At 40.0% G+C, this 17681-nt stretch overlaps 1 protein-coding gene across 1 annotated transcript; it reads left to right on the plus strand.

Moving 5' to 3' along the window:
• The first annotated feature begins 16597 nt into the window (after positions 1 to 16597).
• On the plus strand, positions 16598 to 17313 carry LOC128509964 (uncharacterized). Its single transcript, XM_053481870.1, has 2 exons — positions 16598 to 16786; positions 16898 to 17313. The coding sequence occupies exons 1-2, from the start codon at positions 16646 to 16648 to the stop codon at positions 17264 to 17266; spliced, it is 510 nt and encodes a 169-aa protein (XP_053337845.1). The 5' UTR covers positions 16598 to 16645; the 3' UTR covers positions 17267 to 17313.
• Positions 17314 to 17681: the final 368 nt, after the last annotated feature.

The raw sequence follows: 17681 nt of genomic DNA on the forward strand, positions 1-17681 counted from the left end.
AAAAGGTACTTCAGCAGAGTTTATATATAATGAAAATATTATGTATGAAGAAAATCTAAATTAAATTCTTAACATTTTAATGCAACCACGGGTGTTATCGGTCGCAGCCCGGGATAACAACGACCGACACCGGTGCTGTTGACCTACAGGGTGCAGGTGGAAATTGGGCTACTGTTGGTGGAAAGAGGAGAGGAGGAAGGCGTGTTCGAAAGCAAAGAGAGAAAAGAAAAGGCAAGAGTTTAGGAGTGATAGTAGGGACTTTAAATGTTGGGACTATGACAGGAAAGGCAAGAGAGATGGTTGATATAATGCAGAGAAAGTGGATATACTGTGTGTCCAGACGACCAGGTGGAAAGGTAGCAGGGCTAGAAGCTTAGGATCAGGGTTGGCAGATGATTCGCTGTGGCAACCCCTGAAAGGGAACAGCCGAAAGACAGAAAAAGAAAAAGAATTAAATTCTTAACATTTTCATGGTTAGTGTTTGTTGCAGCCATTTACACTATTTTTGGGGAAGAGCTTGGCTTGTACAGGCTACTTTACACTGATCAGCTATTGACGCCCCGCCATAACCAGCAGATCAAAGGGGCAGTTACCGGGCTATGACTCGTAGCCTTCTGAGTTTGGAGGCCAGGGTTGGTTAGTTGATTGGTTGGAAGCATGTTTGAAGGAGAAGATAATGTCACAAACACACACACAAACTCTCCGTGCATACACACCTACGATACAGTATAAAACGTGCGCGCGGACACACACAAACTCTCTGTGCACATATACGTCCTCTGACTTTCAATTGTTTTTACTTTCAGTAAACTTAATGTGTAAATATTTGTATAAACACTAAAAAAGTCAACACCATAAGACATAAACTAAAAATGTTTCACAATGTGTCCCTGAATGGAGGAAGGCTTAAAATCAAAAGTACCAGTCAGTATCTGGTGTGGCCACCAGCTGCTTGAAGTACTGTAGTGCATCTCCTCCTCATGGACTGCCTATTGCGGACAGTCTGAGCACTGATGGAGGGATCGTGTGTGTCACGGTCGGGGCTGGATAAGAGTGAACCCAAAAGCAGACAGTTCCTTCCAAGAGGTCTTATTAAAATCCAGGAATGTTTAGTGTGTTGGTGCAGTCCGAGCAGTGATACGTGTGTGTGTGTGTGTGAGTGCTTGGTGACTGACGGAATGGAAAAGCCTCTAGTGACGAGAGAGGAGGCGGGGCTATGACGTGAGGGAATCTCCACAATCCCGGAAGTAGAGAGCGGGAATCCTCTCGGGTCTTAGCGAGTGTTTCTTGATTTTAAAAACGTTTAGCGCACCAAGGATGGAAGGCAGAAAGCGGCGATTTAATCTTTCTCTGTGAGAATGAAGGTCGTTGCGCAGCGCGAGCGCTCTCCTGTGATCCGCGAACACGGAAGTGTCTGTATCGTAGGGTGAAAGCCGGCTTGCGAAGAAGGAGAAGCGAAGGATGAGAAGAGTCGTCTTTACCAGGCAGGGGTCGATATATCGGGGTCCAGTAGCGAGGGCGAACGAATCCAAATCGTAAGTACTTATCCGAAGTCCAGAGAGCTAGCGAGGTCATGCACATAAGAAAATACACAGGCAGATAATCCAAAGGGTTAGGCACGAGACGGAATCCTGAAAACGGGCGAGGTCGAACACAGAAATAGAGCAATAGGAAAAAACACTGATGAAACGGGACAAAAGGCACGCAAGTAAGATACATTGGCGAGGAGTGAGATCTTCGGCGTCTATTTAAAGCCACCAGTCTATTGCCAAATTAGGTACAGGTGTACTCAGGTAAGCAGCCAGGGAGGCACGGAAAACCTTGGGTGGAGCTATGACCTGGATGTGCTGGGTAGATTGTGCAGGTTTGTGACAGTGTGTTCCTGGTGTGACTCGGGCAGTTGTTGTGGCCATCCTGTACCTGTCACGCAGGTGTGATATTCAGATGTACCGATTCCTGCAGGTGTTGTTACACGTGGTCTTCCACTGCGAGGATGATCAGCTGTCCTTCCTGTCTCCCTGTAGCGCTGTCATAGGCGTCTCACAGTGCGGATGTAAGCATATTTTAATTAAATATATTTGTGTATGCAGCAATGTAACAATATGATAATATTAATCAACATAATATTAATCTTAGTAAAATAATATAAAGGTTAAGTGAGAAAAGCAGACAGGTTGTAAAACATAGCAGTAGGGGAATGGTTAGAGTGACCCAGATAAGACAAGATAAGGTGCCAGGTGTCGGACTTGGCCTAATGAAGGATTGAAACAAGTGTTGGATACACGTATACATGTCTAAGTAAAATATAGACAAATATCCAAAAGACACACGATTAGTTTTAGGAATACTGAGTTTAATAAAAGTAGACACAAAAATAAACTAGTATGGGCATTTACCAAATAAAGAGATGCTCATACATGGTCTGTCTCTTGAGAACTGTAGAATAAACCAGGAACAACCAACTGATAGAAAAAACCAAGGGCAAAGCAGGGAGGATAAAATCCTGGAAAAACCAACTAAAACCCAAGGACAGAAGAAATAATCAGGTGACAGACACCAGATAAGCACAAGGCACTAGAAACCAGATAAAAAGAGGGGCTAACGAGGTGTACGGGAAACTATGTAATAAACTATACACTGAAATTAAACTTGAAAGAATCAGGGGAATCTCCCTGCGAGACAGTGTGTGTGTGTAGATTGCCATGTGGGCAGACTGGACGGGCAGATAAGAAATAGGAAAAATCAGAGACACAGAGCTAGTCTTGTGAATAAAATATTTTAATAAGAGTAGACAAAGAATAAAAAGGCATATCTACATGGTAATAATATAAAATACAAAGAATAAAAGCCCAACGTAAAATACAAAACATAAGGGGCCAGGGTAAAAGCATCAATAGAAATAAAATTCCTCAGAAGGAACACGGTCTGAACTGCCCTGGCTGTCCGAATCATCCAAAGGGATGAAGTCATCAATGGAGAAGTCGCAGTTGGCTATAAAATAGAATAAAATGTATAAAAACATTGAATGGGGTAAAATAAGGCAAATAAGTAAAATAGTGTAAAGGAGATGCTTACCCATGGCTGGTCTCTTGAAAAATGAAGAACATACCAAAGAAAAAACAAGGAAAAAGCCTTGAAAACAAGCGGCACCCCTATATTTTTATAAAAAAGATATGAAAAGTGTAAAGATAATAGAAAAATAATTATTAAAGAAGATGAATTATAATGGAGAGAAGTTTTGAGCATAGTAAGAGTCAGATAAGCGCAGGAAGAAGTCAAATAACGAGGTGTAAATATAAAGGGAAAGAGTTATGAGCATGGAGTGGAGTCAGATAGCGAGGTGTATGACATAATGGTACAAGTTAAGAGAAATGTAATTTTAATGGAAAAATTAATTAATAAAAACTGGATTGTAATGGATTAAAATTTTGCTGTGGTCAAACGAGGTGAAGGTACAGGGGAGGAGACTGGAGATCCCCTCTCTCAGAAACTGTATAAAAGGTGTGTGATTTTGACTGTGAATTCAGTCTGGACTTGGCACTGCTTTGGTTCTGATCCAAGGCATGGCTAGGCTGGCTCATCTGGGTTCTTATTGCTGCAATAAAAGCCTGACTTACTTCATCCAGCTCTGCGTGGCATAATCTTCTTTAATTCTTTTTTAATTCTCTTTGTTAATGACTTGTTAACTGATTGATATTTTAAATTAACAGCAACATCAACAGGTGGAAGAATTTTCTCCCACACGGACATGGCGATTTATTGCCCTAGCCACATCAGCAGTCCTCATGCCTCCCTGCAGCATGCCTAATGCACGTTCAGGCAGATGAGCAGGGACCCTGTGACCTTAAATGCCTACTTTCTGTAAGCTGTTAAGGCCTTAACGACCATTCCACAGGTGCATGTTAATTAATTGATTATGGTTAATTGAACATGCATGGAAAACATTGTTTAAACCCATTACAATGAAGATCTGTAAAGTTATTTGGATTTTTACAACATTGTTTTTGAAATACACAGTCCTAAAAAAGGGACGTTTCTTTTTTTGCTGAGTATAGATAGACCGTGCAGAGAACAACTGAACAACAGGTCTTCTCTTTGTAATACACCTGGCCATTAATCAAACTGAATATTTAGGTCTAAAATAGATGCTTTAAAATCCATCTAAAATTCATTCATTAGTGTGTATAAACCCGCGGCTCGCACTTTTACTTAACACAAGGCAGCGTTTTGATCAAAAGGATGAAAAAGGTGCGATTTATTGATAAAAATGCAGACATACCCCAAGAAAAACAACAAACACAAATATAGAGGCTACTCGATAGAAACTTTTCCAACACACCAGCGCGCTCCGATGTGAGCCGATTTTATTCAAGTCAAAATTAGAGAGTATATAGAGAGATAAATAACAGAGAAAGTAAATAAAAAGAAAAGTATCAAATCCAACTACCAACTATAAAGTCTGATTCAATTGCTATCATTAACCATTTTTATTTATTTTTTATTTATTTATTTTAGACAGAGACATCCGCTCTCTTCCTAATTCATCTAAAACCCTAGTATTTGCCAACAGCGCACACAGTTTGATAAATTCACACCTATCGTGAATAAAAGGCGAGAAGAGATTCTACAGAATCTTCTGACACAGTGCTTGCTCTAAAGGACTATACTTCACAAGAATATAGAGAATAAGAATCATATTTATAATAAGAAAATTAATTAAATAATAAAATTATATCAAATAAGAACTTTATTTAACAGCCAGACCAACTAAATTTCTCATTTACTACTGAAGTAGTTAAATATGCTTATACTGTAGATACGTAGGTTAAATTGCACTCATCAAGTAATCATTGCAAGTAAATTACAAACTGCATGTAATGTTTTAAAATATAATTAAAACAGTATTAGACACAAATATATGATATGGTAGTATATAAAATGAAAAAGCTCAATGAGTGCTCAAATGTAAAGCAAACACAATTATTAATTTATTGTGTATATTTAATTTCATTCACTTGTTTAAGTTATATGAAAAATAATGTTCCTACAAGCCCTACGGTGGCCCAGAAGAGCAAATCATCTTTCCCATATATGTGTATGTTTTTTCCCTTGAAAATGTGTGCTTTTTCCCCTGGAAATGTGTGCTTTTTCCCTTAGAAAATAGTTTTTTCCCCTTGAAAATGTGCTTTTTCCCTTGAAAATGTGTGCTTTTTCCTGTGTAAGTATTTTTTTTTCCGTGTAAGTAGGGTGAATAGTGGGAAAGTGGGACAATGGGTAAAGTGGGACAGTTAAGCTTAATAATTTATATTTTTGCATGGATATGTTTTTATTACAAAAAATTAACAATGAGTTCATCATTAGCAAGTATGTGATAAAAAAAAAAAAAATTGTGGCTATGACATCACTTCCGGGGTGTGGCACATCATATTTACATTTACATTTACATTTAGGCATTTGGCAGACGCTCTTATCCAGAGCGACTTACAAAAAGTGCTTTAATGTTTACAACATTGGATACATACTTACACTGGGTTAACTAGGTTAATAACTAAGTACCATTAGTCCAACACATCTGAGTTTTTTTTTTTTTTTTTTTTTCTTCCCTCGGGGGGAGGGGGGGGGGGTTAGTCCAAGTACTGGAGAAACAGATGCGTCTTGAGTCGTCGTTTAACACTAGAAGCGCCGAGCAGCGGTCATTTGACCGCAAGGGGGTAAAAAAAAATAATACTTCACACTCGATCAATTTCCAGGACCCTCCTTTCATGACTTTTCCTAGTTCTGTGAGCTTAATCACCCTGTATGCTTAAATTTTTTAAATCGCACCAGTAAAAGCCAGTATAAAGCTATTTTGCTCTTATTTACGTGAAATCGCTGACAGCTGCGTGGCGGCATGACGTTTCCTGTCTTTTCCAACCTGCGATTCTCATTTCTCTCAGCAGATGGCGCAAGGAATCGCGCATACTATCTATGCGTCATTCAGTGCGTATGTGTAACTATCTCAGGTTTTATTCCATATATGCAGTTTATATATATATATATATATATATATATATATATATATATATATATATGCTTTCGTAAAATATCGACAATTCGCCATTCGTTCTGGCGTTGATAATCAGCGATATTTTATACGGACATTAAGGGAATTTCGCTTTACTTAATTTTATAAGGTTTTGAGAAAATTAATTAGTTTGTTCGTTCTGTTAGAAGCTTCCGTGAAATTATCTCTAAAACAATATTGTTTTACATATGTAATGACCCCTCCTGAGAAACTAATTATCACTACATAAGTACCCCAACACCATTGATCATGAGTTTCAGCTGAAACTAATTCTATACATGCAACAGAAAATGTAGATGCAGATTCCAAATGTATAAAGATACATGCTATATACATATATATATATATATATATATTCCGCTTCAGCGTGTTTCTTAATCTTTCCCTATATATATATATATATATATATATATATATATATACTTTTCAAATAAAATCGCTATTACTTGACCCTGAAGTTTAGTTTAGCACACAAAAACTGAAAAGTCCTTTCTGGTAAATCAACTGCATATGTAGTTTATTCACAGCAATTCATTAATAAAATGAATATACACTGTACAGTACAAGGTAAACATGAGAAAGATTACAAAATAAAAAAACAAAGAGTGTCTTCTTTACAAACAGCTTCTACTGTGCGTCGAGATGCTGAAATCCCTTGCATGTTGCCCCTCAATTTTGTGCTTCCATTTCAAGTGGAGAGATATTTGACCGACAACTTAGAACAAAAGAACTGTAGGTGTGATCACAACCCCCTCCGAACGACCGTGCCATCAATCAGTAACCACCTCAGAAGTCCCCTTCAATGTATGCTGATGTTTTGCAAGTATTTTTGCAAAACTATGGCACTCTCTTGAGAGGTGGTTGGAATGTGTTATTCATTCATTTATTCTATACAAGGGCACTAACTACACAGACCAAACTGATACCTTATTTTATTCTTATACTCATCGCTGTGCTTGTTGTAACTGAAAAACGCTGCAACTACTTCAGGGGAGGTGTGTGTGTCTGCAGCCTGTGAATGAATACGCACAGCAGAGGGACAGAGACATGAGGGACATCTAATACCTTATTGTGTAGTGTCCCTTTTTCAGCGTATTTCTCTGCTACCGCAGATCAGTTAATCAACTTGTAATATATTAATTTTAGGAATATATTAACATGTGCAGACATTTAGTTGATGGGGCGCTGCCCCTATTGCCCCTGAATAGAGCCAGCCTCGATTACACACACATACACACATATATATATATAGCATGCATCGAATACACACACACACACACACACACATATATATATATATATATATATATATATATATATATATAGCATGTATCTTTATACATTTGGAATCTGCATCTACATTTTCTGTTGCATGTATAGAATTAGTTTCAGCTGAAACTCATGATCAGGGGTGTTGGGGTACTTATGTAGTGATAATTAGTTTCAGCCAAATCAATAAAACTAACAATAGACTATGAGAGGTGGTTGGAAGGTGTTACTCTGAATATAAACAAACTAAATACAGCTTTTTTTTCTTAGAGGTAAACAGAAAAGTGAAGTTGTTCAGCTGTTTAGTGTCACTATGTCATAACCAGTGAAACAACGTGGACTCATCGCTGTGCTTGTTGTAACTGAAAAAAACTACTGAAACTGCTTCAAAGTCTTTTCACTTTCTTTGACCGCTGAAATCCGACACGACACCACGTTAGGCTACGTCTTGACTCATTTGCATATCGACGGTCAATAGATGTTGACCGAGGGCTCAGGGGAGGTGTGTGTGTGTGTGCGCGCGCCTACTTCGTGTACTTTTATAAACATATAAACAAACAACATACAGCTTTTTTTTTCTCAGAGGTAAACGGAAAAGTGAAGTTGTTCAGCTGTTTAGTGTCACTATGCAGATGTTACACCTAGTGTAGTTACCGAAATCTTTGGTTTAGTTCTCATTCAGGGGCCACACATCACCTCCACATTTCACTCGCTTTTATTACATGAACATAAGCAGTGAAACAATTCGCAGGTTTATAACACACCGCGGCCAAGTGAACCGATTAGGCGCGTGGTCCGTTGCCTAGCAACACTGAACGAAACGAGACATATTCGTTGTGTTTGCTTCGGTTATGACATAGCATAGTTTATTATCTGCTGTAGTATATCTGATTTATTCAAATTTAATATTGTTTTAGCGATAATTTCACGGAAGCGAGTTCAGAACTAAATCGCTGCTCCGAGACGTTCAGAAGCTTCAAATAGAATGAACAAACTAATAACATTTTCTCCATGCGATATAAAATTAAGTAGAGCTTTCCTTTTTGTTATAGTACGAAGCCCCTAGATGGACAAAGGAGGAGAAAAACCGGCAGAAAAAAGTCAAAAACTTTGGGTTATAATTCCAAACATGACTTGTTTTTTCCCTCTGACTTGTTTTTTCCCTTCTTCGTTTGTCCCCTTAGAGACTCTGTAGTAGGTTTTCTCAGTTGAATATGAAAAAAAGATACCGCTTATTATCAACGCGGGAATGAATGGCGCATTGTCCAAGTGCAAGTTGATCTTGGAGCTAAACTATTTGCTTTGGGTGAAAGCGCCATCTAGCGATCATTGTGTGTCAGCAGCAGCTTCCCTTTCAAAACAATAGGCGGTCAAACGACCGCTGAACCGCGCTTTTAGTAGGTGACACTGGCGCGGCGCTTCTAGTGTTAAAGATAGTCAAAGTCTCTGATGTACGGACATCTAGCGGAAGTTCATTCCACCACCTAGGTGCCAGAACAGAAAAGAGCCTGGATGAATGCCGCCCTCGATCCCTGAGAGATGGTGGGATGAGGCGAGCAGTGCTGGAGGATCGGAGGGAACGTGGTGCAGTGCGTGGTGTAATTAGCGCAGAGAGGTAGGTGGGTGCTGGGCCATTTTTGGCTTTGTAGGCAAGCATCAGTGTTTTGAATTTAATGCGGGCAGCTACAGGAAGCCAGTGCAGGGAGCGGAGGAGTGGGGTGGTGTGGGAGAACTTGGGAAGGTTAAAAACGAGTCGTGCTGCTGCATTCTGGATCAGTTGCAGAGGACGAATCGTGGACAAAGGCAGGCCTGCCAGGAGTGAGTTGCAGTAGTCCAGTCTTGAAATAACAAGAGACTGAACAAGCACCTGAGTAGCCTGTGAAGAAAGAAATGGGCGAATTCTTCTGATATTGTAAAGAAGAAATCGACAAGAGCGAGTCAGGTTAGCGATGTGTGGGAAAAATGACAGATGATTGTCCACGGTTACCCCAAGATTGCGGGCGGTGGCTGAAGGAGTGATTTGGTTGTTGTCCATGGATATCACAAGGTCTTGACCTGGAGATGAGTCACAAGGGATAAACAACAGTTCGGTTTCACTGAGATTGAGCTTCAGCTGATGAGCAGCCATCCAAAATGAGATGTCTGCCAGACATGCTGAGATCCGGGTGGAAACCTGAGTGTCAGAGGGAGGAAAGGAGAGAACAAGTTGGGTGTCGTCTGCATAACAGTGGTATGAGAATCCATGCGATGATATGACCTTACCAAGAGACCGGGTATAGAGGGAGAACAGAAGAGGACCAAGTACTGAGCCCTGCGGGACACCAGTAGAGAGTCTACGTTGGGCAGATGTAGATCCCCTCCATGTTACCTCATATGACCTATCTTTTAGGTAAGAAGCAAACCATTGCCACGCTGTTCCACAAATTCCAAGGCTTGTAAGAATAGATAATAGAATCTTGTGGTTCACGGTGTCAAATGCAGCTGACAGGTCCAGGAGGATGAGGACAGATGAAAGTTTAGCAGATCTAGCAGCATGGAGCTTCTCAGTGACTGACAAAAGGGCAGTCTCTGTGGAATGTGCCACTTTGAATCCAGATTGGTTTGGGTCATTAAGGTTGTTCTGTGAGAGATAAAGAGACATTTGATTATAAACCGTTCTTTCAAGAATTTTGGAAATAAAAGAGAGCAGTGATACCGGGCGATAGTTGTTAACTTCTGATGGGTCCAGGCAGGGTTTCTTGAGGATGGGAATAACCCTCGCCTTCTTAAAAGCGGCAGGAACATGACCAGATGATATGGATTGGTTAATGATGGCTGTGGTGAAGGAAAGGAGGTCTCGTGAGATGGCCTGGAGCATTGTGGAAGGGATTGGGTCTAATGAACAGGTGGTGGGGTTAGATGACGAGATGATCTGTTGAATCTCATCAGATGACAGGTTGGAAAATTCTGCTAAAGGAGGGAAGGAAAGGTCCTGAGGTTCTGCCGTAGGAGTTTGGTTGAGAGCGAAGGACTGGCGGATTGCTGCAATCTTCCCATCGTAGAATGTGGCAAAATCGTCAGCAGTCAGAGAGGAAGGGGCAGGAGGAGTCGGTGGGTTGAGTAGTGAGGAGAATATGTTGTGGAGTTTGCCAGGATCATGTGCAGACGCTTCCAACTTTTGTCTGAAGAAGGTAGTTTTGGCAGAAGTCACATCACATGAGAATTTGGAAAGAAGAGTCTGGTAAGAGATGAGATCTGCATCAAGCTGTGATTTCTTCCATCTTCTCTCTGCAGTTCTTAATTCTCTCCTGCGCAGTACATCAGATAGCCAAGGAGCAGGACAAGACGTCTTCCTTGGTTTTGATGACAGCGAGCAAAGGAGATCTATGGATGAGGAGAGAGAGGAGAGGAAAGTTTCAGTCGCAGTCTCTAGTGGTAAAGAGGAGAAGGAGTCTGGGTCTGGGAGGAATGATAGGGTGTATGAAGACACAGAGGAAGGGGAGACAGAGTGAAGGTTTTTGCGGGTAAAAAACATTTTCAGAAAGTGTCCCACTTTACCACTATTCGCCCTATATTATTTTTCCCTTGAAAATATACTATTTTCCCCTTGTAAGTATATGTGTGCTTTTTCCCGTGTACGTATATTCATTTCTCTTGCAAATATATTATTTTTCCCTTGAAAATGAGGACTTTTTCCTGTGTACGTATATTATTTTTCCCATGTAGGTGTATTATTTTTCACATGTAAGTATATTATTTTTCTTTCCAGTGTAAGTATATGATTTTTTCCTTGTGAATGTAGTATTTTTTCTCTTGTGAGTGTATGATTTTTTTTCTATTGTGAATGTTTAATTTTCCCCTTCTGGTCTATTTTTTTTTCTTTCAATGTGTATGATGTTTCCCTTGTGAGTGTGCTCCCCCCCAACCCCCCCCTCTCATAAATTAAAAAATTAAAACACTTGCATGATATTCTAATTTTTTTAGATAAAACTGTATTTCAAATGTCACACTCATTGTTTACATGTGTATTTTAATTATTTGGCAATTTAAGATACTCTTATTCTTGAACATCCATTCACAGTTCATAGATATAAGTTGCTACTATTCATAAGCCTACATGTTTTTAAATAGTTGGTGTTTTTATGTAACCCATTGCATTAAGCTGTTAAACATGACACCCTGGTTATGTTTGCAGATCACACTTGAAGCATTCAGCTTGTAAATTTATCCCAGATTTCAGCTCATCTTTCCCATGAAACCTAAGGTCAGGTGCGATGGCTGGCCAATCAAGCAACTAAATGGTCAGCGAAATAGTTTTATAATAGTTAAGTTTGACCTTACGGGGCTTACACTCCTTCTGGAAGGTGTAGATGATCATCTTCTGGACAACTTGTTAGGTCAGCAGTCTTCCCCATGATCGCAGTGAAATATTTTGACATACTAGATTTTTGATTTTCATGGAGGTGTAAGCAGTAATCATTTAAATGAAAACAAAAAGTCTTACTTTTTGAATAACATAAAAATTAATCTTTGGAAATGCACTATAAGTAAGTGTATGCAGAGGTGTTTGTTTTACAGTTGAAGGAGCCCTTTGCTGTAAAATGTTTAAGAACCTCTGTTTTAACTGCTGAACATATGGGATTAATGTATTCATAAATATTATGGAATATATTGTTCGAACGGAAACAGAGATGTCACTAATATATCCAAGGCAGCATGCTTTAGTTAGCAGAAAAACATTAATGATGCTTAAATCACATACTGTATAAAAGCCTGTACCCTCAAACAGAGTGGAGTAACATCTGATTCTATTTAGTGTCATTTGCAGCAATGCTTTACATGCACTTTAACTGTTTTGCTAAATAATAAGCAAACTGGAAATAAATACTCAACTATAAATTACATTAAAGACTTTATTTACAAATTAATAAAATACATGTATTTATTGGTGGTGCAAGAAGGCAGAGCATCAAGGGTCCGTCCTCTCCACGACAATCTACAACAGGGGAGAAATAAAGACATGTTAATATAAGTATCTAGTAAAAAGACTTTATGATGTTACTATGCAGTTTGACACACAGGCAGGCAGGCAAATTTCATAGAATGCAAGCTTTTAGTAATGCTGTGTACAATTATTTGGTTTTGCTATTAAGGATTGCTGCAAAATGTGGCCCTATCTACACCATTCATTAACACACACATCATGTCCATGAAGAGAAATGTGTCCCTGTCCCCTGATTAGCAGTGTTGCCAACTCGTCAGTAAGGAAAGTAGCTATTGGCTGTCGTAGAAGTCGCTAGATGACGTCATCACGTAATTTGCATAATGCACGCTGCACAGTGTAAAAAAGCAGCTTTACCTGCTTCTCCAATGTGATCACATGCCAGCATAGAACAGTGTTCAGCGATAACTAATGCCATGGTGGCTTCAGCTTTTTTTGAAGAGTCATTTTTTTTTTACCATAAATGGCAGTTTGTTTTGTGTAAAACTATTGTAAGGCTTTGCCTTTTGTGAATGTTTCTGAGTTTACATGTGTTTTTTTATATCGCAAAGTTTGGCATAAAAATCAGTCTTGCAATACAGGCAGTATGCCCGTGTATTATCTCCAATAAAAGGCTTCAACCATCCGTTGAATTCAGGATTTGATTCCCACTCCTTTCTGAATTTCTGAGAGTATAGTTTTGACTGAGACATGATGAACTAGCAAGCTATATGTTTATGCTAAAGTCACAGAGAAGCACACACACAGTGGATGAGGGGGGGGGGGGGGGACTCCTGCGAAAGGATAGACCTGTCTGTGAGTGCTTTGGGACGGGGGAGAGGCTGGCGGCGGCAGCTGCTGTGGCAAGTTGAGAAGAGTCAGTACAGACACATCAGAGTCTCCAAAAGTCTCCAGTACCACAAGAAAAAGTCGCCAGATTTGTCGCTAGTCGCTTTTTAAAAAAAATGTCGCTAGAGGGATTTGAAAAGTCGCTAAATATAGCGACAAAGTCGCTAAGTTGGCAACACTGCTGATTAGGGTGTGCTCATTGGTGTTCCTGAAAAGAGAGGTAAATACTTCTGAGCACTCACATTTTTCTCAGGATGTAAAACTGGTGTAGAAATCAGCTGATACGCAGGCAGTTGATGATTTACATACAGTTCACTGTGAGAAGGAAAACACACAATCATACATATTATAAGTAGTATAAACACATATTTAATGACTTTATAATAGAATAGATAGAACCTGAACAAAAGTCCCTTTTCTTGACTGTTACATACACCGTGTAAGCACATAGCCAACTACTCAGAAGATCTCTAGCTATGATAAAACCACTACATTATGTAGCAGGATACATTATATGGCACTCATAAACTCCAATTAACTGCATACAACAATTCAGTATCCATCTGTAACATTACACATAACAGGAGCAGATCAGGGATAATTAGCAATAGTTGATGGGCAACAGTTAATAGTCTGCTATCTTAGCTCTTTTAGTAAGCTAGCGCTTAGCGTAATTATTTTAACTTGCTTATAAATCCATATTTGGACAGGCATTTTACCTTTATGTGGGGGGGGGTAAAATGTATTAGATTTCCCTTACATCTCTGTCCCTCTGCTGTGTCTGCAGCGCACACACACACTTATCCTCCCCTGAGCCCTCGGTAAACATCCAATCACCGTCTGTATACAAATGAGTCAAGACGTAGCCTAACGTAGTGTCATGTCGGATTTCAGCGGTCACGGGGTGATAAGACTGAAGAAGAATCTGCAGCATTTTTTTGTTTGTTACAACAAGCACAGCGATGAGTCCACGTCCGCTGAATTTGACAGACTTAAGACAAATTACCGTTGCCTGACAGACCTCTAGTAAAGCCTATAGTAAAAGCCTAAGTAAATGAACATAGTCAAATTTACCTCGTGTTTTCTACTATAAGATTATCATAAACCAAACTTAAGCTAAGCGTTACATTTTTAAGTTCTTGTCCTGTTGGCAGGAATCCACTATAGTAAAAGCCTATAGTAAAGTTAACTATATTCATCTACTAAAAACTGTTCAATTACTATAAAAAGTAACAAATATATATATATATATATATATATATATATATATATATATATATATAACATAATATGATCTGTTCTATGGCCCATCTGCTTTAACTTCAGACCTTGGACCCATAGTCCTTTGCACATGAAGTTTCCGTTTCCATTTCCAATGAAGTTTCCATTCCCCGTGTGTCACAGCTTGTCTGGACAGTAAATCTGCTTCCACATTCATGTGCCCTGCAATATAAATCGCCCTGAGGGACAGGAACTTGTCCTGTGCCCAGAGCAGAACCTGATGCGCTAGCGTGTCAAGCGGCGCGAGTGCAGTCCGCCCTGGCGATTTATATAGGAGACTACCGATCTGTTGTCCACCCGCACTAAAACATGGTCTCCCCGAGGTTATATAAGCCAAAATTTGCCGTGTTTAGTACACACATGCTTTACAACCGGCAACATGAAAAGATATTCCCATAGCGTTTTCACGCAGCATCGGGTGTAGCCTTTGAAAGGGAACACTGTTATGTTTATAGATGGGGCTCATTTGATTTTAGACAGTAGCTTTTAAAGCCCTTTCCATTTTAAGGAAATGACACTTTATTCATACTGTATGTGATCTAAATCTCTCCCTCAGTAGACACACAACCCACTTAACATCACCATAACACATGCTACCTCTGAGATTGTTCTTACATTTTCCATGACTTCATCATTCCCGGCATTCAAGCTAAAACTTGGGTTGGTTGCGAATGGTTTGTCTGGAAATCCTAGTACCCCTCACATCTCGTAAACGGGCCTGCAGCTGTGTGGCAGTTGGATAACGATGTCTGAGTGCATAGGTCCTTAGGTACTGGTCATTGTTGTGGTCTGTCACTCGTGGGGCTCCACTCCTGTTCTGTCATGAACTCTGCAAGTAGTTCTGTGTCTTTCTGTAAGTCTGCTGTTGAGACTTTGAGACACAACAAGTTCCCAAGCAACATCAAAGGCGCGCCATGGCCAGGTGGCGCTACTCGTCCGTTAAGTGACGTTGTGTGTTCATGGCTATTTAAATTTGACATACTGACAATACCAGCTTTTTATACCCACAGAATGTTAAAATTGATGCCACATTGAAAAAGGTTGTCTTTTGGGATTGGCCCCAATATAAGGCACACCTGTACACAATAAGACCATTACAGGGAAAACACAAAATGAGGTGTTTCTATCACCCCAATACAATTTTCTCCCTATCCCAAAAATGTCTAAAGTGAAACAAACACTGTATGTATGATATCCATTAAGTCTCTCACAATATCCCTAACCTATTGTGAGTAGTCCATATACAAGGAGCAAAGCAACCAAACCAAAGGACAAAGCAATAATCGAAATCAATGAAAGGCAAAAGTCAAAACCAGAATACACAGTTCAATATCAATGGTAAAAATCACAGTCCCAAATTCTCTTTCCAACACAATCAATGCCTTGCCTACATGCTAAGGATGGGTCATTCATGAATGATTCGTTCTTTTTGAGCAAATCATTAACATGATTCAGAAGAATGAGTATTTATGGTGAGCTGCTCATTCTGTTTATCATAATATGTCCTTAGCTGCATTGTAATATTTTAATTACTGGAACCATACCCAAAATTTGTGTATGTACAGTACATGTGCAACATTTTCTTTTATTTCTGTACTTATTTATTTTAATAAAATATATAATCATATTTTATTTCACACTGAAAAACTTTTTTTTTTTTAAGTTTTATTTACTCTTTGGCAATTCCTCTTTACTGCGGTATTATATGGGTGATAGACAGTAATGCATTTTAAGTTTTGTAAATTAATTACAGCACAGTATAGCATGAGCAGGACATTCACATGAGAACCACATCCAATTCAGCCTAAGCATGAACATTATGAGCTTGGGTGAGAGCCCTCTCTTCCTTACGGGGGAATACACCGTCAGCTGCATTTGACACCGTGAACCACAAGATTCTATTATCTATTCTTACAAGCCTTGGAATTTGTGGAACAGCGTGGCAATGGTTTGCTTCTTACCTTAAAGATAGGTCATATGAGGTAACATGGAGGGGATCTACATCTGCCCCACTCAGACTCTCTACTGGTGTCCCGCAGGGCTCAGTACTTGGTCCTCTTCTGTTCTCCCTCTATACCCGGTCTCTTGGTAAGGTCATATCATCGCATGGATTCTCATACCACTGTTATGCAGACGACACCCAACTTGTCCTCTCCTTTCCTCCCTCTGACACTCAGGTTTCCACCCGGATCTCAGCATGTCTGGCAGACATCTCATTTTGGATGGCTGCTCATCAGCTGAAGCTCAATCTCAGTAAAACCGAACTGTTGTTTATCCCTTGTGACTCATCTCCAGGTCAAGACCTTGTGATATCCATGGACAACAACCAAATCACTCCCTCAACCACCGCCCGCAATCTTGGGGTAACCGTGGACAATCATCTGTCATTTTTCCCACACATCGCTAACCTTACTCGCTCTTGTCGATTTCTTCTTTACAATATCAGAAGAATTCGCCCATTTCTTTCTTCACAGGCTACTCAGGTGCTTGTTCAGTCCCTTGTTATTTCAAGACTGGACTACTGCAACTCACTCCTGGCAGGCCTGCCTCTGTCCACGATTCGTCCTCTGCAACTGATCCAGAATGCAGCAGCACGACTCGTTTTTAACCTTCCCAAGTTCTCCCACACCACCCCACTCCTCCGCTCCCTTCACTGGCTTCCTGTAGCTGCCCGCATCAAATTCAAAACACTGATGCTTGCCTACAAAGCCAAAAATGGCCCAGCACCCACTTACCTCTCTGCGCTAATTACACCACGCACTGCACCACGTTCCCTCCGATCCTCCAGCACTCGAGGATCGAGGGCGGCATTCATCCAGGCTCTTTTCTGTTCTGGCACCTAGATGGTGGAATGAACTTCCTCTAGATGTCCGTACATCAGAGACTTTGACTATCTTTAAACGACGACTCAAGACGCATCTGTTTCTCCAGTACTTGGACTAACCAACCCCCCCCCCCCCCCCCAAAAAAAAAAAAAAAAAAAAAAAAACCACTCTTCTCAGTTGTGTTGGACTAATGGTACTTAGTTATTAACCTAGTTAACCCAGTGTAAGTATGTATCCAATGTTGTAAACATTAAAGCACTTTTTGTAAGTCGCTCTGGATAAGAGCGTCTGCCAAATGCCTAAATGTAAAATGTAAATGTACACCCATACCTCCTCTCCAGTAGCAAAGTCCCGGCCCCGGCTGTGAGTGTCATTGACACGTCGCTGCTTAACCCCGCCGTCCGCCAAGTGACCCGAAACAGTTTGTCCTCCA

Source organism: Clarias gariepinus, chromosome 22 (genome assembly GCF_024256425.1).
Source record: "Clarias gariepinus isolate MV-2021 ecotype Netherlands chromosome 22, CGAR_prim_01v2, whole genome shotgun sequence".
Lineage (NCBI taxonomy): Eukaryota > Metazoa > Chordata > Actinopteri > Siluriformes > Clariidae > Clarias > Clarias gariepinus.